Source organism: Cucumis melo, chromosome 6, assembly GCF_025177605.1.
Source record: "Cucumis melo cultivar AY chromosome 6, USDA_Cmelo_AY_1.0, whole genome shotgun sequence".
NCBI lineage: Eukaryota > Viridiplantae > Streptophyta > Magnoliopsida > Cucurbitales > Cucurbitaceae > Cucumis > Cucumis melo.
Genome location: NC_066862.1, coordinates 20,548,934 through 20,575,855, shown reverse-complemented (window position 1 = coordinate 20,575,855; position 26,922 = coordinate 20,548,934). Strand labels below are relative to the sequence as shown.

The 26,922-nt window shown below is 32.5% G+C and overlaps 2 protein-coding genes and 2 non-coding genes across 4 annotated transcripts; 1 reads left to right on the top strand and 3 right to left on the bottom strand.

Moving 5' to 3' along the window:
• The first annotated feature begins 862 nt into the window (after window positions 1-862).
• LOC107991049 (uncharacterized) lies at window positions 863-2,837 on the top strand. The gene is made up of 2 exons (XM_017045345.1): window positions 863-1,391; window positions 2,671-2,837. Exons 1-2 carry the CDS (start codon window positions 863-865, stop codon window positions 2,835-2,837), a joined length of 696 nt encoding a protein of 231 aa, XP_016900834.1.
• Window positions 2,838-10,295: 7,458 nt separating this feature from the next.
• Window positions 10,296-13,884, bottom strand: LOC103491839 (LRR receptor-like serine/threonine-protein kinase HSL2). The gene is made up of 2 exons (XM_008451946.3): window positions 11,074-13,884; window positions 10,296-10,991 (listed from the first exon to the last, which is right to left on the bottom strand). The coding sequence occupies exons 1-2, from the start codon at window positions 13,664-13,666 to the stop codon at window positions 10,639-10,641; spliced, it is 2,946 nt and encodes a 981-aa protein (XP_008450168.2). The 5' UTR covers window positions 13,667-13,884; the 3' UTR covers window positions 10,296-10,638.
• A 5,733-nt stretch (window positions 13,885-19,617) lies between these two features.
• Window positions 19,618-19,724, bottom strand: LOC127150113 (small nucleolar RNA Z152/R70/R12). Its single transcript, XR_007822130.1, has one exon. It is a non-coding gene; the product is annotated as a small nucleolar RNA Z152/R70/R12 (small nucleolar RNA).
• Window positions 19,725-19,829: 105 nt separating this feature from the next.
• Window positions 19,830-19,918, bottom strand: LOC127150112 (small nucleolar RNA R11/Z151). Its single transcript, XR_007822129.1, has one exon. It is a non-coding gene; the product is annotated as a small nucleolar RNA R11/Z151 (small nucleolar RNA).
• Between the last annotated feature and the right edge of the window lie 7,004 nt (window positions 19,919-26,922).

The window sequence follows — 26,922 nt, the reverse complement described above, 5'->3', positions numbered from 1 at the left end:
TTTTAATAGAAGACATGAAGGAAGAACTTTCAAATGTAGGGAGTGTGATGGCTTTGGTCATTATCAAGTTGAATGTCCTACGTTTCTGAGAAAATAAAAGAAGAATTTTAATGCTACTTTATCTGATAAAGCCATTGATGAAAGTGAGGAAGATGATTGCTTTCTGTTGGGTTTTTGCCAAAACTTTTTTATGAGATTATCTTTTATTAATGAGTTATTTAATTCTAAAAAGATAAAAGATCTTCCTTTATTTTAGGAATCTTGTATCAATATCTTTTTGAGATTATTTTTAAAGATATATATATATATATACACCGAAACTTGTAGGTTTTGGGACAACAAATGACGCAGAAAGCAATTGTAAAAGATTAGTCAAGTTTATTGTCGCCGAAGCTACAAGCAAAAAGAAGGTAGTGCGACTTATTATCTATGGTATCAATATGTTGATCTGTGACGAACTTAATGATGAGTAATGTAAAATATGAAGTAGGGATCAAGATGTCACCTTAAACTTAGGGGGTGCATGAAGACATTCATCAAGTAGATTCGCTCATATGTTTAGGGGGAGCCTGAATACTTAAGTTATTAAGTATTTTAATATAGTCATATATTTGAGCAGAAACCACTTGTTGTATGAATGTATATTGACTATTGTGAATCTAAATAATATTACTCATCTGAGTTGTGTGCAGCTCCCTAAACGTAGGTGATATTTGCCAAATTAGGTTACCAAAGTTCTTTATGTTATTTTTTTTGCTGTATCTCTAGCTATTACAACAATTAAATACCTTATAATTAACTAAAGACTTATTTGATTATCTCACACCGTTTTTCAATTGGTATTAAAGCGAGTTGCTAATTCATGGAGATAATCAGAGGTCCATCAATCTCTCGTCCTCCTGTACTTGATGACAAAAATTATTCATATGGGAAGGCCCACATGATATCATTTCTAAAAACTCTTGATGGAAGGACTTGTAGAGTTGTTGTAGCTGGATGGGACCCACCAATGATCACTATAGATGGTCATTGTGTTCCTAAATCTGAAGTTGATTGGACTGATGTTGAAGAACAAGCCTCTGTGAGAAATTCTACAGCCATTAATACTATCTTTAATGGTGTTGACTTGAATGTGTTTAAATTGATTAACTCTTGTAGCTCTGTAAAGAAAGCTTGGAAAATATTGGAGGTTGCATATGAAGGCACTAAAAAAGTTGAAATATCCAGATTACAGTTGATAACCTCAAAATTTGAAGCTTTAAAAATGTTTGAGGATCAGTCTGTAGCTGAATGTAATGAAAGAGTTCTAGAAATAGCCGATGAATCATTCAACCTTGGAGAAAAGATTTCTGAATCCAAGATAGTGGGAAAACTACTGCGTTCTCTGCCTGGTAAATTTTGACATGAAGGTTATAGCTATAGAGGAAGAAAATGACATAACTAAGCTAAAACTGGATGAATTGTTTGGGCCTCTTCAAACTTTTGAGATGACCATTTTGGAGATGATGCAAAAGGAAGAATCATAGCAAAAGGTAATATTGAGAAATACAATCTACCATATCTAAATGATGTTCGATATGTTGAAGGGCTCAAGGAAAATCTAATTAGTGTCAGTTAGCTTTATGACCAAGCTTACATTGTAAATTTTATCAAAGAGAATTGTGTAGTGACTAATTCAAATAAAAGAATTCTTATGCATGGCTTTAGACAGGCTGATAACTGCTACCATTGGATATCCAACAATTCTAATGTTTGTCCCTCAATCAAAGAAGATCATACTTGGCCGTGGCAAAGAAAACTGGGACATGTCAGCTTAAGGCGTATTCATAAAGCTGTAAAAAATAAGGCTGTCATAGGAATTCCAAACATTGACTCAAAGAGCAAGTTCTTTTGTGGTGACTATCAAGTTGGGAAGAAAATCAAAGCATCTCACAAAAGTATGATGAAATGTTACACGAACAAAGTTATAAAATTATAGCACATAGATATTATGGGTCCCATGTAAACTGAGAGACTTGGAGGGAAGAAGTATGTGTTTATAGTTGTGGATGATTTCTCTCGTTTCACGTGGATAAGATTTCTCAAAGAAAAATCTGATACTGCCAAAGTTTTCATCAGTTTATGTTTAAGTTTGCAGCATGAACATGGAAAGAATATTGTTCAAATCAAGATTGATCATGGAAATGAATTCGAAAATGAAGAACTAAATAATTTATGTGAAGCAGAATGGATTCATCATGAATACTCAACTCCATTTACTCCACAACAAAATCGAGTAGTGGAGAGGAAAAACAGAACCCTACAAAAGATGGCTCGAGTCATGATTCATGCCAAATTTTTGCCTTTGCATTTTTTTGGCTGAAGCTGTTAATACTGCTTGTCATATTCACAACTGAATTACTACTCGTTTTGAAACAACTCTCAGTTTGTATGAGTTATGGAAGGGCAGAAAACTTAATGTTAAGTATTTTCATGTCTTTGGTTGTACTTGCTACATTTTGGCTCATAGAGAATACCACAGAAAATGGGATGCTAAATTAGAAAAGAAAAATTTTCTTGGTTATTCTCAAAATAGCTGGGGTTACAGAGTATTCAATAATAGAACTAAAGTGGTTATGGAGACTATCAATCTGGTTGTAAATAACTATGAGTAGACATACAAACGAACAGATGATGATGATGAACTAGCACCTAAAGTTACCATGGTACCTGAAGTAGCTGTTGTTGATGCTCTTATAGCTGATACAACTGTAAATTGCTTTGGAGATGACTCAAAATCAACTCAGAAGGAAGTAACAGCTGAGGAAAGTGAACTTATTCCATCTTCACATGTCTGAAAGAATCATCCGTCGAGTTCTATAATTAGAGATCCTTTGGTTGGGGTTACTACCAGGAAGAACAAGATTGATTATACGAAGATGATTGTTGATATTTGTTGTACTTCATATATTGAACCTACATTAGTGAATGAAGCGCTTAAAAATGAATTCTGGATAAATGCGATGCAGGAAGAATTACTGTCGTTCAAACGAAACAATGTGTGGACTTTGGTTCCTAAGCCTAAAGGAGAAAATATTATAGGAACCAAATGGATATTTAAAAATAAAATAGATGAGAAAGGACATATAACAGGAAACAAGGCATGATTGGTGGCTTAAGGTTACTTGCAGGTGGAAGGAGTAGATTTTGATGAAATCTTTGCACCTATAGCTAGAATTGAAGCTATACGCATTTACTCAGCATATCATGCATTCGAAAGTTTAAACTGTATCAGATGGATGTCAAGAGTACCTTTCTAAATGAAAACTTAAATGAAGAAGTTTATGTAGCTCAACCTAAGGGTTTTATTGATCATGTGAATCCGCAGCAGGTATATAAACTCAATAAAGCTCTATATGGTTTAAAGCAAGCACCGAGAGCCTGGTATGAACGACTTACTGTTTATCTTGGTCATAAGGGATATTCCAGATGAGGTACTGATAAGACCTTATTTTTCAATAGATCCGATAAATATTTGATAGTTGCACAAATTTATATAGATGATATTACATTCGGAGGTTTTCCTGAAGAACTTGTTAAAAACTTTATTGTTGTCATGCAATTAGAATTCGAGATGAGTATGGTTGGTAAGCTGTCTTGTTTTCTAGGTCTTCAGATCAAGCAAATAAAAAAGGACATGTTTACCACTCAAGAGAAATATGCCAAGAATTTAGTTAAGAAATTTGGCCTTGACCAATCTCAGCAAAAGTGGACTCCAACTGCTACGCATGTTAAAATCACTAGGGATATTACTAAGGAGTCTGTAGATCATAAATTATACAGAAGCATGATAGGGAGTCTGCATTATTTAACAACCAGCAGACCTGGTATTGCTTATGCTGTTGGTATATTTGCTCGGTTTCAATCTGATCCTCGTGTTTCACATTTAGCTGTAGTAAAAAGAATAATCAAATATGTTCAAGCAACAAGTGAATTTGAAGTTCTATATTCTTATGATACAAATTTCATTCTTGTTGGATATTGTGATGCCGATTGGACTGGATGCTTAGATGATAGGAAAAGCACCTCTGGGGGATGTTTCTTTCTAGGAAACAATATAATCTCTTGTTTTAGTAAAAAATAGAAATGTATGTCACTTTCTACAGTAGAGGCATAATACATTGCAGCAGGAAGTAGGTGTACTCAGCTTATGTGGATGAAGCAAATGTTACAGGAATATGGTATTCAACAGAGTATTATGACACTTTATTGTGATAACTTGAGTGCTATTGATATCTCCAAAAATCTAATTCAGCATAGCAGCACAAAGCATATTGACATAGGACATCATTTTATTAGGAAACTTATAGAAGAAAAAATCATTACGCTTGAATATATTCGATCGAACCTTCAGTTAGCATATATATTCACTAAACCACTAGATGCAAATTCTTTTAAGCATTTGAGGGTTGGTTTAGGAGTATGTAAAATTTAAGTTTATTATTCATTTTGGAAAAGGTGGATAAAAGAAATCATGGTCAGTATTAATGGGCACGTCAGCGTCGAAATAGGCTTTAATAAGGGGCACATCGTTTTCAAGCGGGAAGTTTTCTGTATTAAGACGCCTGAGCTTCAAAGAAGATTGTTCATATTCAGAAATACAGAGGACACGTTCTTAAAGTCTTGACTGTTACTATCCTTTCAAAATTGAAAATGGTGAATACTCAAAAAGGGAACTACCAAGCTCATTTGTCTAAAGCGGTTGATGAAGCTCCTGGTTATTGAACCAACATGCATGGTGTATGAGGAGTTGTCGCTTCAAAAGCACTCCCACTCGTAGACCTTATCAACTACCATCGGAAAAGTCTCAAGTGAATATTTCTAAAAGTTCTGTTTCTGTGCATGATGAGCATATTGTTGATAGTGCTGCTGAGGATGTTGAAACTACACTGAGTGTATCTGAGTCTCATATTTCTAAGATGGATTCAGATGAGTGAGATGATGTTCCCCTCGTTAGGTTGTTGAAGAAGGGGTTATTTTCAAATGTTGAGCCTTTTGTAGTTGATGTTCCTATCACCTCAACTCATTCTGACGAAAGCTCATCTTTTGAAGACATTTTTGTTCCAATGCTTGGTCATCCTTTTGCTACAAATGAAGAAGTTGGACAATCTGGACGTTCCCCACCAGTTAGGTCTAATAAAACCGACGAAATATCACTACATAAGAAGAATGTTCCTTATTGTATTGATTCACATTGACAACTTTGAATCTAAATAATATTACTTATCTGAGTTATGAAAGCTCCCCAGACGTAGGTGACATTCACCGAACTGGATTACCAATGCTTCTTGTGTTATTTAATTATACTGATCAACTGGCTATTACAATAGTTAATTACTTTAGAATTAGCTAGAGGTTTTATAGATTATCTCATAACTTTTTTAGAGTGTAATGGAGAGTGCACTCATGTAGCAAGCGTGACATGAAAGAATATTTAATTAACTAACTGTGAGGTATGGTACATTAATACTTTGAGGCAGTACAAAGCATCTATTAACTTCAGAATTAAGGCGAACGTCCTTTCCTTGCCTTCCCATACTTTCTTGCCTCTCGGAATCCAAATACTTAAAGTTAAGTTATGATTTACATCTAATCAGTTTATATGCGCCACAAGTAATTTTTCCTAATTTAAGGCAAGTGTCCTCTATATGCTTTTGTCACACATGTTAACATTTCTGTAACTTATGTGAAGGATGAATTTGGCAATGAGATTGTATTGCTACAATCTCTTCGCCACTCGCTTAGTCAAATATGATTTTCACTTGTCAGGGGATTACTGTCAATGCGATTGTCTTTTCTCTCAAATAAATAATGATTGATGTTCACGTTTAGCTGAACAAAACTTACAAGACATACATTCAGATTCTCTAATATCAATAACACATTGAATTGCTCATAAACTAATTAAAGACATTGAAAATGGATAGCAGAAAAGAAATGGAAGAGTGGTACAAGATATGCATTAATATTAGAAACATAACCTTAGGCCTCTCAACCATAGAGTACATTTTACAACTTAATGCAAGTACATTTTTGCCTGTTTGATAAGGGAGAAATGGTGGGGGAAGAACTTTCTCTATTTTGTTCTAAGCTCTCACCTAAAACATAAGATAGAAAGAATGGAAGATAGAGTGAGCTTGCTCTCAATACAACAGAATGGACTTTTAATAGCTTTGGAGGATAGCCCATTTAAAATGGTCTATTGAAAAGAAAAAATAAAGAAAGGAAAATCCCGCCCAATTTCCTTTTGGCTCTTTTTCTTTTTTGTCGAATGAAACCCTCGAGCAAACAGCAATGCCTTCTCGACTACGCGAATGAAACCCATCGTCCCGCTTAATGTCGAAACCCTGGCCGAACGAAACCTTCTCGACTACGTTGCGCGACTTCCGTAACATTCACGATTGTCATCGTCCCTCTTTCTCACGAATGTCGTAACCTTTATGATGAACATCGTCTCACCTTCTCTCCACTGTGTTGCGCGATTGTCGTAACCTTCACGATCGACATTGTCTCTCCTTCTCTTGATTGGGCCATATGATTGCTGTAATCTTTACGATTGATATCGTCGTTCAGCCAGTGACAACGACGTCTCTCTATTCATCTCTCTACTGCTGACTATCTTCATCACTTTCGGTAAGTAACTTTCTCTATCTCTCGGCTTTGTTTACATTTTTTTTGGTTACTTATAGATGCTTACGGAGCATCTTGATCCTTGTTCAATGGAAAAGGATGGTGTTACGTTTCTGAATTTGAGTCATTTGAGATTGAATGGAAAGTTTAAGAACCCAAATCATATATTGACTTCTTTGCGAAATAGTTCTTCTCTTGAGACTTGGCACGATGATGACCAGTGGTAGAGGGTTTTGAAATTATCTAACACTTAGGTATGAACAAACTGATAGGTTTTGTATCTTCCACAACAAATAAACAAAATGATAGCCTTAATAGGTCTTGTATCTTCCAGATTAAACATAATTATTCATTTAGTTTTTGTTCATAATTTTTTCTACGTTGATGAAAGAACAATTGTACAAAGCCCAAGAGTGTCATTACCAAGAATTGTACAAAGCCCTATTATCTTTTTGTAACTAATGGATAGTATAGGTTGATCATCGTGTTGGATTGAATGATATATTAGTGACTATCTTTTGTGAGAAATTATTTCTAAAGCATGTGAGATATTTAAGAAATGATAAGCATGAATTTGCTGAGATATATGTTTGGCTAGCAAGAGGAAATAACATTGATTTATGGGCATTTGAGTTTACAAAAGTTATTTAATAAGCATGATTTATGGTTTTGAGATTTCTTAAACATGTTGAGCTATTGTTTTAATGATTTAAAGCATGTTTTAGTCTATACTAAGTTATCACTATAGCCCATGGGGTATGGCATTATTCAAAGAGGAAAGTTAGATTCTAGATATGATCACTTATGTCGACATTTTTTCAACCACACCCATAGGGCCATAATTTTCTTCCTCTATCCTATTTGGTAATAAATTTAATTTTAAAAATTAAGTCTATTTCTTCTCATATTTTACAATGATATGCATCATTTTAAAGTACAAATTAAAGTTGAAATCTTAGTCAAATTTCAAAAACAAAAACAAGCTTTAAAAAACTAAACTTTTTTTAGTTTTCAAATTTTGACTAGCGTTCAAAAACTCTAAAAAAAATATAGCCAATACTTCGAAACCAAGGAATGAAAGTGGAATTTTCACAATTATTTTTTAAAAACTAAAAAATAAATGATTATAAAATGATTCCTTATTTTTCCTTCTAGGCCGGATTGAAAAAAAAGATATGTAAAAACTATTTTTCTTTTTTAGTTTTAAACTTGATTTGATTTTTGGAAATGGCTATAAAAACAAGTAACAAACTTGAACCAAAGTAAAAGTTCAGAAATAAAAGGGATGATTGAAAGCTTAATTGTTTTTATAAAACAAAATCAAATTATTAAGAAATTTTTTTTTTTCATAAATATGACAAACCAATAAAATATTAACAACATGTGTAACAAAATCTATCAAATTAGCCATTTTTTAAATATACCAAGTTTGTGCTTCTGTCTTTCTTCTCCTCTTCGTTGCGATTTCTTTCCGTTGTCTTTCTTCTTTTTCTCTTTTTTTTTTCCAAACTGTTATTTGATTCAAGGTCGTGTATCAAATATAAAAGATCTATTTTTTTTTTCAAACTTTTATTTAGTTGTTCAAGATCATGTATACTTGAAAAAAACATCGTTTAGATTTAGATAGCCAAATCTAAATGATCGTGTACAAAAAATAGTGATCGTGTATAAAGAATCTTGAAACAAATCGTTTAGATTGGGGTAGCCAAATCTAAACGATTGTGTAAAAAAAAAAAATAAACGATCATGTAGAAAAATCTAAACGATCGTGTACTAAAATAATTTAAAAAACCGTTTACTTAAATCTAAACAATCGTGTACCAAAATAATCTTGAAAAAATTCGTTAAATCTGAACGATTGTATACAAAATTTTGAAAAAAAAAAATCGTTTAGATTTGGCTACCCAAATCTAAATGATCAAATCTAAACGATCGTGTACCCAAATTTAAGTGCTCGTGTAACCAAATTAAACGATAAACTTGAAAAAATAAATCGTTTAGATTTGGCTATCCAAATCTAAACGAGCGTGTACCAAATATATTACGTGTGTTGTTGACGGCATGATTGACAGACCATTTATGGTATTTTTCATTATAGGTGTGTGAACTTTTTTTATTTTCGAAATTTTTCTGTATAATGTATATATTTTGTCGCTTTATTGTATTTTTTTAATAGACCTCTAAAAAAACAACCTAAACTAATTTTTAGGTATTTAATATACGTATTCATGATCCAAATAAAGTGGGTCTCTTGAGCTTAATTAAAATTCTAACTCAATTTCTAAACTAGTCAAAAGTTAGTAAGGAATTCCTGCAATTATAATTTAGAAGAGCCATAGTACTTCAAAATAATTCAACAATTTTAACACTTTATTAATATTAATTATTGGGCATTCATAAACAAACCTAATCAACAATTATTTTCAATAAACTTACATAAACTAATTAAATATTGGAACACTAGGCAGTAGAGGTATAATTATCCTTTATGAAATCAAACCACACTTGGAAAGTTAATAAAATGTGGTGATTAGGTAACTATATATGATGGAGAGTGATTATTATTATTGAAAAGTAGTGTGGAGGTACAACTTTAACATATCTATGGCTCTTTACTCTAAGAAAAAGACAGGAAGAAAGAGATTAATTGGTTGAAGGTTATGACAATGTGAAATAGAAAGGCTTTTTGGAAGCTTACATTATTTTTTGACTTTTAATGTTTGTTGATATGTATTGGATTGAATTGGGTACTAAAAAGGGGACTGAGACTGTTGAACTAATCCATTGTCTTCAATAGGTCAACATCTATAGGGACCATCATTTTTTTTCCTCTGCCCACACAAATAACTAAACAGATAATAATTATTGGAATAGGAAAAAAAAAATGATAATAATAATAAAAGAAAGACTAGTAAGTCCACTTACTTTTAGTTGTGCTTTTGACTATAACAAGTCATCATCAATAATGGTTGATTTTGGACTAAATAATATTTAAAAAGAAAAATCTTTTAATAACCCATAATTAAGTATGCTTTACTATTCAACTTATAATTCGATCAATTTGTCTGTAATCTTTATTCAATCATGCCAAATTGGCTATCAACATTTTTAATTACACACACATTTAAATTTGGATGATCAAGAGTTCTTCATGTTTTGGTTGTTTATCAACATTTGCTTGTACCACACTCAACAAATAGTATTCTAAATTAAGGATCGATAATTTCCTAAGATCTAATTCCCAACCACAAATATTAGTCATAAGAAGTAGTTTTTTGTGGTCGAGATAAATAGTGTGTTGGTGGATAGTTATAAAATAAATCAAATATATTTAAATTAATATATAAGCATTTCATATTTATAAAATAGGGTTTTTGATTTCTTATTATACTAGGCTCACAATAATTATATTTTGATATATTTTTCCAATGTAAAATAGAAGTATCCATGCTGACCTGAAAATAGTTGAATAGGTTAAAGCTATATATACTACACCCTTGAACTCTGGTGTTACTATTTTTTCCATATCCATACATAAGTTAAAACTTTTTATTTGCGTTTATTTGATCTAAAGGAAAACTCAATATGTATAAAGAACACATTTTAAGTAGTACTATTTTCTCATATTCATACATAAGATAAACTTTTTATTTGCATTTGTCTCCTTTTAAAAAAAAAAGACATAATATGTACTAGAACTCTCACAAGTTACAATTAATATACATTCCTAAAGATAACGATCTATATAAGCCGAGTTACTCCAAGAAAGCTGGTTCTTAACTTCATTAAAAGTCAAAGAGGCAGCACATGAAGTTAATAAAGAAAAAGTACTGCCACATAAACAAAAAACCTCTATCTCATCCGGATCAGAACTTGTTCATTCCAAAAGGAGAAAGAAAAGAGAAAAAAGAAAAAAAAGAAAAAAAAAAAGACTTTATTTGACATTCACATGCACTAAAGATGCAAAGTTCACGACTTGGAATGAGGCAATTTGGTGTCCTTTATCAGCTCAACCACTCTTCTCATTGATGGTCTATTGAGAGGCAAAGCAGAGGTACAAAGAATTGCCACATCCAAGATCTTTACTATCTCTTCTGCTACACATGTCTTCGGATCCAACCTTTCATCAACAATCTCGTCTAAACTTAATCCTTTCTCTCCTTCTCCTTCTGACAATGAAATCTCTGTCACCCATTTCACAATATCTTTGTTCTCTCCAAAGCATGCATCGTTTGGTCGCTTCCCTGTCACTAACTCCATCAATACTACTCCAAAGCTATACACATCGCTCTTCTCTGTCACCTTCATTGTGTACCCATACTCTGTCGTTAAAAAATATAACAAATATGAGTACGTAATCAAATATATATACGCCATCAACTTAAGCTATTGAATGTTGTTTACCAGGAGCAATGTAACCATAGGAGCCAGCAATACGAGACATGGCACTGCCATCATCTGCCTCTCCTTGGCGCTGCATCGTCTTGGCTAAACCAAAGTCGGCCACTCGAGGGTGGAATTCTTCATCCAAGAGAATGTTGTTGCTCTTAACATCACGATGGATTATTGGAGGAACACAATCATGGTGTAAGTAAGCTAATCCTTGGGCTGCTCCAACAGCAATGTCAAGTCGTTTGGACCAATCAGATAAAGTTTGGGATTTGTGTTCATGTAGAGCATCTCCCAAACTCCCATTCTCCATGTATTCGTACACAAGAATTTTACTTCCTTCTCCATTGCTGCAACTGAAGAGCAACTTCACAATATTGGCATGGCGAATCCGACCCAATGTCTCAACTTCTGATTGGAAAATCGGTTCCAAATCCAATTTGTTGTGGCCACTCCAGAGACTCTTCACAGCGACAGTCTGCCCCATTTTCAAATCCACCTTGAACACAGTGCTGGACCCGCCCGATCCAATAATATTTGCTTTGGTTAAATGAGGAATTACATCTTCTTCATCGAATCCAACACGTTGGAACTTAGTCACCATCCATGAAGATTTCGATTTCTTGAAGAGATTCATCCTAAATTTGACTACCCAAATGAGAGACCCGATGAGAACGAAAGCAATAAGGGACAGAACAATAACAATATAAAAACTTATGGATTTGGATTTGGGACACCGGTTCAGCAGCTTCAAATCCGGGCTACAAAGACCGGGATTACCCATTAGGCTATTGACAAATAGTTCGTTGTCGAAGCCGGAAGGAACTTCTCCGGTCAATTTATTGTCGGAAAAATTGAACTGTCCAAGTTTTAGCTTCGTTAATTCCTCGGGGATTTCGCCGGAAAGTAAATTTGAGGAGAGATCTAAATATTTTAGAACTGGTAAATCTCCGAGTTGAGGTGGAATCTCACCGGTGAATTGATTGTGAGACAGATTCAACTCGGTTAACTCTTTCCATGTGTTAACCAACTTGGGTATTTCTCCCGCGAACATGTTTTCTTGGAGGTCGAGCTTTTGAAGTTGCTTCAACTCGGTTATACATGAAGGAACTCCCCCGGATAATTTATTCCTGCTGACGTCTAACCGGACGAGCTCTTGCAGTTTGCAAATCTCCTTCGGTAATTGGCCGGAGAAGAAGTTGCCGGAAATCACCAAATCTTGAAGATAACGAATGCCACTTATCGCAAGCGGAATGGAGCCCTCAAATCGATTTTCTGATATCCGAATATAAGTAAGTCCAGAGAGATTCCAGAACGAGTCCGGTATCTGCCCGGAAAGTTGATTGTTCTCAATTCTGACATAAAGCAGAGAATCGCAACCACCGTACGATTCTGGAAAACTTCCTGAGAAATGATTATTGAATAAAACGATTCTTTGAAGTTGATTTCCATGGCAGAGAAATTTCGGAATTTCGCCCATGAAATTGTTGGAAGAGACATCAAACACATTCAAATAAGAATTTAGACCCAAATTCCAAGGAAGTTTGCCGGAAAAGCTATTGTTAAAGAGTTTCAAACTCAAAAGATTTTTGTTAGAAGCTAAGGTCTCGGGAACCTCGCCTTCAAGGAAATTGTCATTGAGATGCAGAGACTGAAGAGGCAAAGCAGCAATTTTCTCCGACAATTTCCCGGTGAGACTATTCTGCGATATGTCCAGGGAAAACAAAGTAGTCAAATTTCCGATGCTCTCTGGCAACTCCCCGGAGATTTGGTTGTTATAGAGTCGAATGCTCTCTATACTTCTTAATCCACCGATTGAATCCGGGATCGATCCCGAAATTGAATTGGTAGATAAATCGAGATTACTAAGCAGAGCAAGGTTTCCAATGGAATCAGGAATGGGTCCAATGAGTTTCGAAGACGGTAAAAACATATTTACAAGTTTCGTCAGGTTGCCGAATTCAGGCGGTAACCGACTGGGTTTAAACGGATTATAAGCGATGGCCATTTCAGTTAGCTCACTGAGATTTCCAAGAACAGAAGGTAATGAGCCGTCGAGTAGATTCTGCGACAAACGGAGCACTTTCAGCGCCGATAACCCCCCAAAGCTATGAGGAATTTCACCGGTGAAATTGTTGGAAGAGAGATCGAGAGTTTGTAGTTGTTTGAAACCAGAAGAAAAGTCCGGCAAAGTACCAACGAGAAGGTTACTGGAAAGATTGAGGAGTTGCAAGTGAGAACAAAGAGAGAAGGAAGGAGAGAGTAAAGTTCCATTAAGGCTAGTGTTGGAGATAGAAAGGGATTTAAGAGTGGGAATCCGACAAAAAACGAAGGGGAATCCGCCAACGAAACCGGAATTACTGAGATCGATGGACAGAACAGAGGAATTAGTGGGATCGCAGGTGATGCCAGTCCAGTTACAAGCATTGTGAGCTTGATTTGGAACCCAATTGTTCATAGAGCCATCGGGATCATGGAGATAAGAGGTTTTAACCCGAATCAGAATATTGTAATCACGATCAGAGAAGATAGCAAAAACAGGAAGCTGAAAGAAGAAGAAGAAGAAGAGAAGAAAGGGAGACGAAGGGTGAAGGTTGAAGAATGGCATATTTGTGTTCTGGGCTTCAAATCAAAAGGTAGAAGAATGGCGTATTTGGTTTTTATAAGTGCTTTTCTCTTTCTTTCTTTTTTCTTTTTTTTTTTTTTTTTTTTTTTTTGTTTTTTAAATGATAGAACGAGGATTTATGAGAAAAAGGATTTAAACTTAAAAATAAAACATTTTTATTCTCCAGAGGAATAAATTTAACTTTTACAAACTTTTGGCAACCGACATGTAATTGAGTAAGAACCAAGATTGGCAAGTCATATAATAAAGGTTCCATATAAACTTATTACCATTTGAGACAAGTACAAAATTAGTGTGTCATGTAATAACTGTTTTTATATAAGGCTAAAACAAGTTAGTTTAAGAACTTTTATGTCAGCTACCCAGTTGCTATGCATTTTTGTATTCTCAAAACAAAAGAAATAAAATATATTAAATGAGAATGAGGTTGGAAATTTTGGGATTTTTTTCAAGGCGTTCACATGAGAAGTGCAACTTTAATTTTGGTATATGGGGAAGAGAAAAGAATCACTTTTCATTAATGCTTTTTAGAGTCGGATAATTACAGGACAATGTATGTATTTATTTGCATGTTATGACACTAACATAAAATAAAAAAAGAAAAGAAAAAAACTGTAACCTCAAATGAAACGTGATTCCGTTGTCCTTTTTGGAAAAATAAAGTATTATATATATATATATATATATATATATATATATAGTCATTTGTCAAAAATGATTTTACAGCTAAGAAAATGGAACCATTTGAATCTTATTTTAAATAAGGGAAGATAATAACGTGTAACACAATTCAATTGAGATATTAACATGTACGTTTTTAAATTTCGAGGTTTTTTTTAAAAAATAAGAACAAAATGCAAAAAGTATTAACAATGTACAACACCATTTTAAAAACTTGAAAAATTCATAAGCCCATGATATGAAATAACAAAAATATCTCACGATTAATCGGTTACACACTCGTGTGAAAAGCTTGGTACATGATCGTTTTTATATTGGTACACGATCATTCAAATTTTGGTAAAACCATCTTGACACATGATCTTGTAACAAACCTAAACGATCTTGGTATACAATCTACTACCAAATCTAAATGAAATGATGGTGTACTAGTATTTAAACGATCTCGGTACAAAATCTTGTATCAAATCTAAATGATTTTGGTATACTTGCAGTGAAAAAGAAAAGAAAAAGAAAAAAGACCCAATACTTGATAATTAAAAATAGTAAGGAGATGATGTCCAAGATGAAATATGACAAAGAAGGAAGAAATTCTAGAAGAGAAGATAAAATTGCAAACAAGAAGAAATGAGAATATGAAGAAGGAGAAGTAATAATATGAAGAATATATACAGACATTCAATGCAAAATTCAAAACCAACAAAAACGAATAAAAAATTTATAAAAATTCTATAGTGGCTTCGTGAGCTTTTATTTTTGTTACACGAATTGTAAATATTTTTTTAGTTTTGTTCTGTAAATGTAAATTAACCTTAAATCACTACTACAAATGTGGCCTTCTTTGATGTTCAAAGTATGTAAAAAAAATGTCTATCTTGATGGTTTTTGCCCATCAAGTAGGCAGACATCAAGAAAACTTGATGATCAAAACATGTCATAAAAAACTCTTTCTTGTTGGTATTAGTCATAAAGAACAGAGAATTTTATGTTTTTCGGCCATCAAGAAAACTGAAAAAATCCATCAAGAAAAACCAGTTTACTTGATGACCAAACATGTCATAAAAAACCTTTTTTTTTTTTATGGTATTGTCTATCAAGAAATTGAATCAGTCCATCAAGTTAACCCTTTTTTTTATGTGTTTTACCCCCGTCAACAAAAATCTATTCTTGACGTTTTTCGCTCGTCAACTATAACAACTTTAAAAAAATAAAAAAATATATGGGTCATTGCAACCCTCCCATATATGTAACTTATAATCAACCTTAAACAAGCTCAAAAAACCTAAAAATAACACAACGTCAAAATATGCAAAATCCTTAATACAACTACAAACTAACTTCAAACAAATTCTTTTCAACTACATAACATGCACAACTGCACCACAACTTCAAAACTACGTAACTCACACAACTCCAAAACTTCAACAACTCGAAACTTATAACTTCATAACTTCAAACAACTCATGTAAAATATCAACAATCACAAATATAAAATTCATACCATTAGACCATATAATTGAAACACAAGTAACATATATTTCTTAAACTTACTAGACATTGATCGAATAAACTAATTATTTTTCATTAATCAACTGCAAACCAATGTTTCTACAAAAAAAGAAAAAAAAAAAACAAAGAGTATCTAACAAATAAGATCATATAAGACATATCCCTACAGAAATTGACATCATATCACAGTATACCTAAACCTATATATAAGTATAAAAAGGATTGGTTCATAGCAATAAAGAACATGTATCATCTGTAGCGTCCTAAAAAGTCAAAGTAATCAACTCTCACCATGTCCTAGAAGTTCTGCCACTTGAATGTTTTTGTACAAACTTAATAAAACGATCAACACCTTCTTCATGTTCCTTAGACAATCTATCTTTTATCATCCACAATTTATTCATTGTGTTATAACCTACTTATATGAAATTAATTAGATAAATCACCTTAACAAAATCATATAACAAAGTATCTAAGTGACTACCATAAATGCAGGATAGTCATTTAATGTATCACCAAAGTAAGCATCATAATACACACAAGCTACTCTAAGCATATAAAACAATGAGATGAAACATACTATATTAACGAGACAACTTACAAATAAAAGAAAGTAGAATAAAATGTGTAGAACCCTTGATTTACACTAAACTTATATCTAAGTGACTACCATAACTGTAGGATAGTCAATCAATGCATCAACAAAGCAAGCATCATGATGCATTCAAACTATTTTAAGAAATAAAGAAATGAGATGAAACATACTCTAAGCAAATAAAGCAATGAGATGAAACATATTATACTAATGAGACAACTTACAAACAAAAGAAAGTGAAATAAAATGTGTAAAACCCTTGAGTTACATTACTTACAGTAAACTCATATCTAAGTGACTACCATGACTACAAGATAATCATTCAATGCATCACTAAAGTAAGCATCACAATACAATCAAGATAATCTAAGCAAAAATGATCATTGTGGAATAGTTGTTGGCTCTTGAGATACAAGGTCAGAAAAATACCTTACACTTGGAAAGATGCCTAATAGTACGTGACACAAGGATCACTAGAGTCCTTGGTGAACAATTAACTGTTTCAATGCTTAAGAATCCAACTCTTTTATTTAATTATGAAAAAGAGATGAAAGACATTGTAAAACATTCAAAAGAAAAACAAATTTTCAAAAACCATATAAAATGCTTGGTTCCTACCAGCCAATGTAAAATTATATCTAATTTAAGATTTCAAGCCAAAGAGAAACCTTTTTTAGTGCTTTTCAGCTATGATATTAAACAACAATTGATGTTTCAATTCATGAATGTATCACTTTCTTTTACAAATATAATAAAATCAGCATATAAGTATACATATTGCCAATAAAATTTAAGGAAAGAGAATGACCAACTAACCAAGATGAACAAACACTACTACAAAATTGGGTTAATTTGACGCTTTTTAACTGTCAAGTATTGGTTTACTTGACGCTTTTCAATGTGTCAACTAATTCAGTGTCAAGAATAAGAGAGATTTACTTGACAGTTTATAAGTGCCAAGTATAATTATACTTGACATTGAAAAAGCGTCAAGTATATAATTATACTTGACAGTTTTTATGCGTCAACTAATCCAGTGTCAACAATAAGAGGGTTATATTTTTGACAGGTTTTACACGAAGTGAAATTATACTTGACAGTTTATAGGTATCAAGTATATAAAGTTTGTTCAAATAAAAAATTTATATTTTAAAATATCCATATATTTTATCGTTCACCTGTTTTGAAGTCCAACAATTTTAATACACATCAATTAAAAAAACTCAAACTTTCCATCAAAGAAATTATATATATATATATATCAATGAACCATATACATGTCTAATCTACAAGATGAACCTTTTCTTGTTTAATATAAACAAAATATACATGTCTAAGCTACAATCTTCATAAACCAACTTGCTAACTAAACTATTATATGCATGAAAACAAAAACTTTCTTCATAAACCAACTTGCTAACTCAAGTATTAAAGCGCCATGGGCCAAAGTTTGCGTGGGCGTTGTCGGACAGCAGTGGGTCGTCGTCGGATTGTAGTGGATTGTCGTCTAAAGGTCGTGGGTAGCCGTCGAAAAGAGGAAAATCAAATTATAAGCAAATTTGTATATTGAACAATGACATAGCGAGAAATATCAAAGAAAGGATTAAGTAACAATGTGTGCTAATTGCATCAAATAAGAAAATAATTAGAGTGATAACCAATAAATTAATATCTTACAGTTCTTTGTCCAGGTATAATTTGTGAGATTGAAGCTAACTTCAAACTCCTTTCACCTTTACTTGAAATCCAGATCAAGGAAGATTCATCCTTAAAAAAGGAGAAAAAACAGTAGGAATAAGCCAAGAAATACTATCAAGCCAGTGAGCTAAAAAACTGTAACTGTATTCACATACTTAAAAATTTAATTTAGATCTCTTCATTGGTCCAGGCTCCAAAATTCCATAGAAACATGTGTACCAAACACACAAATAATTATCATAATAAGTTGCAAGATGTACTAAACACATGAAACAGTAATCCAATGCCATTACCTATGGCCTAAACACAAGATGTACTAAACACAAAAAAGACAAAGATGTACTAAACACAAGAAAGACAAAGAAAACAGAATAACATTACCTATGGCCATCATTTTACTAACTTCAAAGACAAATATAAGAAACTAAACATCTATAATCTGAATGGAAAAGCTCAAGACTTTCCCAAGTTAGCCATGGAAATTCTTGAAAGTAGCCACAACAAAACCAGTAATCCAATGCCACCATGAATAGAATAAAGATATTCATCAACTATAACATTAAGAGAGTGTCAGGATTCTTCTTCCCTGCAAGCAGAAAATCCGAACAAGACACAAATATCCCATAAATCACAAAGGTGAACACCCTTGTGTTATATGTTCATCAACTATAACATCAAGAGGATGAAATGTTTGCTTATTATGTAGTGAACTCCATGAGCAGTAACTCCATGTATGTACTAATGAGAAGAAAAAAGTAAATAAACAAAACTTTTTAACACTTCAAGAGCGAATAAGTTTAAATACAATACAAGTTAAACAAGAGACAAAGCTAATAAATTAACCAAATCCTAATCAAAACACGTTTAGGAACAAATGATCATTTAAGCACACATAAAATAATGAGCATAAAGCCATTATGAATCACATTTAGAACTCTTAAACGAAACTAAAAAAGATAAGCATGCAACATACACAATGAGGAAGGGGTCAAACATACAAAAACCTTTATAGATATTTGAAATTCAAAGAAACTCATCAATAAGCTAGATCTAATCCAAAACTTTATATCAAACTAGAGTTTCAAGCATAACACCTACTTCAGTTGTAAAAATTACCTGTTGATTGTCATTAGATTGTTCTAAGCTTCATTCCATGTTAGATGTAGCTTCATCCGGTGCTTTAAAAAAAAGTCCTTGAAACAAGGCATAGTGAGTTTTTAGGTTACCTATAATCTTTCAAAAGAAATTAATAGTGGCTTCAAATTGTGAGTGATGTTGCTTCTTTCAATTTCACTCGATGCTTTCTACTCAACTCAAAATTCAGTTCTCCACGAATTTAATTTGTTTGGCTCCTGCTGCAAACTGCTGTAAATCTCCCAAAATTGGTAATGGATTCAATATGTTAGACGAAGAATATACTCAACAATAAACGAAGTTGTAACTCAACAAAGAAGCTTAGTGGAATGAGAAGTTTATTATATAGGCTCACGACATAACTTAATTAAAACTTACGTCCACTGCCCATAACATATCAAAGTCTTCTGTTATCATAGCTTCATCTCCACCTAAATTAGATGTCATAAATAGAGGAAAATGTATTACATTATTGCCAATTACCAATTAAACTACATTATAACAATTCTAATATACTAAGTTAAAAATAGGCTTTAGTGTGTGTAACATTCAGATCATTGATAAAAAAAAATCTCACTGAAATTAGCTAAGATTATTTGAAATATCATCATAAGCCCATAGAATCAAATACACAATCTAAAAATTGAAAAGATGTGAAGATAATTTAGTAAACCCCGCAGATAACAGAAAGCAAGTAAAAAATGAAATAAGTTTCTAAGACATAATTATATTAGCATGAAAGATGTAGTTCAAACTTCAAGCAATCTCATCCCTTCGAAATGTTTTTTCTTTAGACCATCCTAACATTCACAGTTTAAGCCTTCAGTTTTGGTATATGCAAGCAAAACCAAAACAATTAATTAAAGAGGGAGAAAGAAGAAGCTTTTTGGCATACCATCCCTCCAAGAAACTTGACTGTCATTTTGGCGGTGGGGCGGCGTACTGCGGTGGTGCCATTACTGGTGACCCTTGATAATATCCTCCTACAAATAAATCCATACCACCCAAAATTAGTAAATCAAACAAAACGCAACAACGAAATTACAGACTGATCAAAGCTTAACATACCTTGAGGAGTCTCTGTGATGCGCGGCTAAGGAATGTCTGACGATTTATGTGATGCACGGCCGAGGAACGTACGTCTGGTACATCTATGATAATCGGCCAAAGAATGTATGAGGTGGTCATCTCTGATACGTGGCCGAAGAACGTACCATGGTCATCCGGCAAGAAGAACGTCTGTCGAGAAGATTGATCGAACTGGTGGTGGACGCTGCGAGTAGACGACAGCGGCTTGAGCAGATTGATTGAAAATGGGGGGAGTTAGGGTTTTTTAGAAAATTTGGGGGAAAAGGAAATTTGGGAAAGTTAAATTAAAAGAGGAAAAATTTTAATTGAATGAGTTAAAAATATATATTACTTGACATTTTTTAAATGTCAAGTAATTAAAATTATTCTTGACGCTTTTAACCTGTCAATTATTTAAAACAAAAAAAATAAAAACTATGGGTTTTTTCAATCTTTCTTATTCTTGACGCTTTCTTATGTTACTTGACAGTTTTTAAATTTGTCAAGTATATCAATTATACAAGCGTCAAGTATTGCCAGTTTTCTAGTAGTGAAAAGAAAACTGAAGAGCAACTTATACAAAAGTATAGATAATGAAAAAGGAAATCAAGTCAATTTTAAGCAACATATATCCGGTAGCTTGTCTTGTAATTGTTTTCCATAATTTTACTTACTTTCTTGTATAAACATTATCCTTTAAAGTAAACTTCATACAACATGTTTTCCACAATTGAATGAGTCTCCTAATCAATTGATAGGCATCCAAAAGGCATATTTTTTTATGTCAATACTTATTTCTTGGTGTCATTATACCCAACATTGGAACCCATCAAAAGCTAATGTCATGCATACTTCATCAAATTTGAAACTAATCAGTATTTTCACCGATTTGTGTTAGCAAAACATAGAGACATGCATAGACTTGAATAAAAAGATTTTGGGACAACTAAACATTATGACTATATCATCAACTCACAAAGATGTACAATCATTAGTTTAAATAAGTCGAATAGAAAATGTTTACCTAAAAGAAACTATTGTTTAATTTGAATTTTCTTTTATGATTTCTAAATTTTAACCGAGAGACCAATAGATTAGTCGCATGTTCTCTTTCCACCTTTGTCATCTTCATCCTATAACCAAAATAACACATTAGGACTAATAAAATGAACTTATTTGTCAAGCATTCAACTTTTTTTATTGTTCTCAATTGAATTTTATGATCAAGACAACATGAATTATTAGAATAAGTTTTTCATTATTACCTTAATCTATCAAAATGTTTGAATTGACAACCTGAAAGGAGAAAATTGTTGGGAATCTTGTTGGATTCTTGATTGAAATAAGGATAATGACGAAAAAGAGGTAAAAAACAATAGTGAAATTCAAATTGAAAATACTAAAAAAAATTAAGTCAAATGAGAAAAGGAAGAAGATTACAGAACGTAGCTATTACTTACGATGAAGACCAATTTTATGTTGGTGGTGAGAGCAGTACACAATTACGTAATTGAACAATAGTGATGATTGAAGGCTAATTTTGTGTATATAATGAAAATGTAGAGTCACATGGATGCCATTCTATTGAAGGTATGGTTTCTTCCCTGTTAAGTGAAAGAAAAATGCTTCAGTGTGCATTCATTGCAATCCACACAGATCTCAAATTGGTCCAATTACAATAACAAATTCTAATTTCTTCTTTTAATATATATATAATAGAAAAAATGAAGAAAAAAATAACATACAAACAAAGATCGTCCATGTAAGAAAATCTAACAAATGTACCCATTCTGATGGTAATGAGAATTTAGGAAGAAGAATGAGAACAAAAGAGATGAGATTTAGAAAAAAATGAAAGAAAGAAAATGAACTTGAAGCACCACATAAATGAGTTAGGGATTTGGGAGAGAAAAATAGAGAAGTCGGGAGAGGGAGATAATAGAACAAAATTGAAAATGGAATTTCAAGCCGCATACTGAAGTTTTTGTAATTTAGTATTCCTTTTTTTTTTTCTTTAATTAATTTTTATTTAAAAATCTGGCTTTAAAATATTAAATAAATAATAGTATATAATTTTTACTTTTTTTTTTTGTTTTCTTTTTAAAATTTTTGAGTAAATAACCATATCTAGGGGTTGTATAATTAATTTTAGCAACAATTACTAACAAACTTTGCAACGTAAGCATTGCAAATAAACATATTTATAACAATTTATAGATAGGTAGTTAGAAATTTGTTACAATTGAATATTGATCACTACAATTTGAAAAATGTTGTGAATAAATAAATAAGATGAAACAATGGAAGAATGGTACTTCGGGGAGAATGGCGAAAATGAAAGGGATTTTCAAATTGAATGATCTAACAACCACATATAATTTTTGGCATCAGACGGAAGGAAAGTAAAATCAAAAAAGTAAATGACAAGTAATTAAAAGATGCATTCTTCTCGTATTGAATCAAGAATTAGGGTTTTGAATACTACATTTATTAGTAGCATTGTGCTTGATGAACATAGATATATATATATATATTTGAATACTAATTTACTTTGATGAACAAATAGTAGACAACGACACCCAGTGAACGGAACTTCGAGTGGCGGAATTACACTGTGACCTTTAAGAGGTGAACTTTCATAATGTCGAGCGGCAGACTTTCGGTGACTTTCGAGTGGCAGAATTACGTGATCTAATTGCGTTTAAGTTTTTTTTTTAAAAGGTATTTCTTGATAGAACGCATGCCTTTTGCAAGTGTGATTTTATTCTTTTGGTAGTCGAGAAATCTTATTTGTAAAATTATTAATATTATAACCATATGAAAAATACGTTTTCAATACAATGTGAAAATATATTATTTAATGGAATCTTAGAAGTTTAATAGATCGATAAAAGAGATGAATTATATATTACATAAAGAGTCATTTTTTTAAAGATGTTTCTTGATGGACATTGCCCATCAAGATAAATTTTTTCTTGATAGCCAAAGCCAATCAAGGAAACAATTTCAAAAAATTGGGACCATCAAGGAAAACCTTAGTAAAATACCAATTTATTTTCCAAAGTGTTTATGTAATGACCCAACTCCTTATACTAAGCTGAAGTCATTACTAATTAAAAGACAAGTAAAATTTCTTAAATTTAAAAATAGAAAATAAAACAAAACCTCAAATACTCATTAAAAATCATAAACAAAGATACGTAAAGATAAAATTAAATAAAATCCTAACTCGGGCTCTATCTAGTTTTAAAGGAAAATAAAATAAAATAAAAAGTGCATCTAATCAATGACAAGCAAAAAGATCCCTATGGCTCGCCACGGTCACTTTTTGTCATTCGCCAGCTTCTCTCTGCCTTTACCTCTACCTCTGCCTAAAACATTAAACAAGAAAGAGTGAGTATAAAAATATATTCAGTAAGGGACCCACTACTAGTCCCGCTAGGTGCCTGTTAACTTCCTATTAGAGTATTGTAAAGTGGTACCCTTAAACTAGCATGTTTCCGAACACGTGCAATCTGTGATCCTGTAGGAACATATCTGGTCTTCGATGAACCCAAAAAAACACCTAAGATAGCTGGTCTTTAGTGTACCCAAAGGAAATACTAAGACAATCGAGTTGTGAGTGACCTCGTCGAGTCGCTCATAATCATGTCTATGTCTATGTCATACTGGACTTGTGATCCCGTCGGACTACATAATCATAAAAGGTGGTGATCCCGAAGGACACCCATGTGGGTACGACTCTAATAGCTAAAGCTAATAGCACAACCTAACCATAGCATGTAACATAACATACATTATCAAAAGCATGCCATAAGTATCGATCATATCATTTAAATCAAACATTGTCATCAAAGACATAACACAGTCATCGTCATCAATATACTATCAGTAATAAACATGTTAACAGCTATCATCATCAAACACCCATATAATGACAGTCATTATCAATAGCATCTAGTTATACATTTTAGCTATCATTAATGCATAACCATAAATATATGTGGTCTCTTAAATTCAGTTTGAGGGTCTAGTAGTAGAATCTCTTACCTAGAGATTGGCTCAACCCAAAATAATCCTAACAGTCACAGTCAAGCTTCCCCACAGTCAAGTCCTAAAAATAGGTGAACCCAATAACTAAAAATTAATAAATTAATTAATAGTCGTCTAGGGATCAAATTCCAGTTATTTCAACTTACCTAAAGTTGAAGATAAATCCAAATTTATCCTTGCTTTAGGAAAATTCTATAGTACAACTCTCAATTGTTCTATCATGAAAAATAATTCAATTAAATCCATAATTAAATTATTTAGGGTCCAACTAAATCCTTCTTGGGCAAAACCAAAACCCAAATCAAACTTACCAAAATTATAGGTAAAATGGGCAAAATAGGCTTGGCGGCTAAAAAATGGATAGACGACTCAGCTCGGCTCAGGCTAAGGCACGCGGACAGCTCGGCGGCTCGTACAGGCGCACATACCGCTTGGACACTGGCTTGGGTTCACGTGGATGGCTCGATGGCTCGCGCAAGCGCGCACGGCTCAGACTTCACGCAGGTGGCTGACGTAGCTCGGGTACGACTTCAAACGACTCAGGCGAAGGTGTGGCTCGGGTTCACAGCGTTCTCTGACGCGACTGAATAGAGCTCTGATGATGGACGGAGACGATGTATTTACAACTGATGGACGTTTGTCGATGTGGCGGAAAGCAGATGGAGGTGATGGCTGACGAACAAAAGGGGGCGACTCAAGTTTCGATTGGCTTACGAAGAAAAACGGCGACGCAAAAGAGGTAGGCGAGCGGCGACGGCACAAGGGAGCTAGGGTTTCTTTAGGGGTTTCTTAAGGAAGAAGAAGATGAGTAGGTTTCCACGCGTCCCAATGCCCTATTTAATAAAATAACTCATTTTCTTTTTCTTTTCTATTTTTTCTTTTCCTCTTCTCCAAAAATCTTCACACTATCTCTCTTCATTTAAAACCCATCAAATCTTTTCTTTAAATCAAATTTCCCTCTCTCTCCAATCCAATCACCTTTATCTTTCAAAAATAAATATCCTTACCTAATTATATTATCCCAAAATATAATAACCCTAAACAATTACATTATCTTTATTATATAATTATTTTATTCTCATCTCACTTAAATATATCCTTAAATAATTATATTATCCTTATAATATAATTATTTTAACTTCACAATTAGTTAATTAATTATAAAATCAATGCACAATTAAACAAATTTCCACAAATACCACAATGTAATATTTTCCCAAAATATCTAATAAGTCCCAATAAAATTCAACAATTAAAAAACACCTAAAATTCAAAGATTGAACTTAAGATAATTACAAATAAATTACCTTAAATTTTGGGGCGTTACAGTTTCGAAAACGCTAAATTATTTCAAATTATTTGAGTATTGTCCATTAAGATACGTTTTCTTTGATAGTCAAGGCCCATCGAGGAAACCATTTTAAAAAATTGGGCCCCATCAAGGAAAACCTTTCTCAATGGGCATAAAACTTCAAATAAAATACCAGTTTATTTTTAAAATTATTTCAAAAACGTCAAGTAATTACTTTTCAATTTATTTTTCAAAACTTTTAAAAAAAAAATTCACAATTATTTGATGGACAATGACTGTCACGTAATATGGTATTTTTTATATGTATTGTCCATCGAGCAATACTTTTCTTGATGGTTTTTTACCGTCAATGAAACCTCAACCCAAAAACTCACGTATTTTACCATTTTTCATATGTGTCTACAAAATAAGGGGTCTTTTCTTGACGGTTCCGTCAAGAAAACCATTGCATCAAGAAAATTATGTTTCTTGATGGTCTTTTTTTTCTTTTTTTTGTTTATTTTTTCTGTGGAGTGGTAACAACAAATTAGGAATAAAAATATAATAAGATTGAAAAAAAAAAAATACAGATTTATATTAGTGAGAATTGATGAATAGACAAATTTTAATTGAGGCTACTTTTTTTTTTGTTTATTCAAAAATATAATAAACCGGTAAAATATTTATAATGTGCATAACAATTTTGAAAACGAAAAAAATCCACATACCCACAATCGAACATACAAAAAATACCCAAGTCAACACGCCGCACGACTAATTTTTTTCTAAACGATAGTGTACTACAGTCTAAGCGAACGATCTACGATCGCTTAGATCATGATACACGATCTTGTAGTTTTTTTTAAACAATGGGAAAAAGGTTTCATATTTGAATGATCATGTTGATTATGATTAAGTTGATCATGGTAAACAATCATGTAGATCATGGTAAAAGATCATGTTGATCAATTAAAACGATATTTAAATGATCTTGATATTCTCGAATATGAGGAAGATGAAGAAGAATATTGAAACAATCGTGAAATAATTACCTCAAAGAATTTTGTTGAAAATGATGTAGAGATATATTAACAGAAGAATAAATTGTTTAAAAATAGAAAAAATAATATCTTGAAGAGGAAATGAAGAAATCACAAGGAAGATGAATAAATTGCAAAGAAAAAGAAAAAGAAGTTATAAATCATCTCC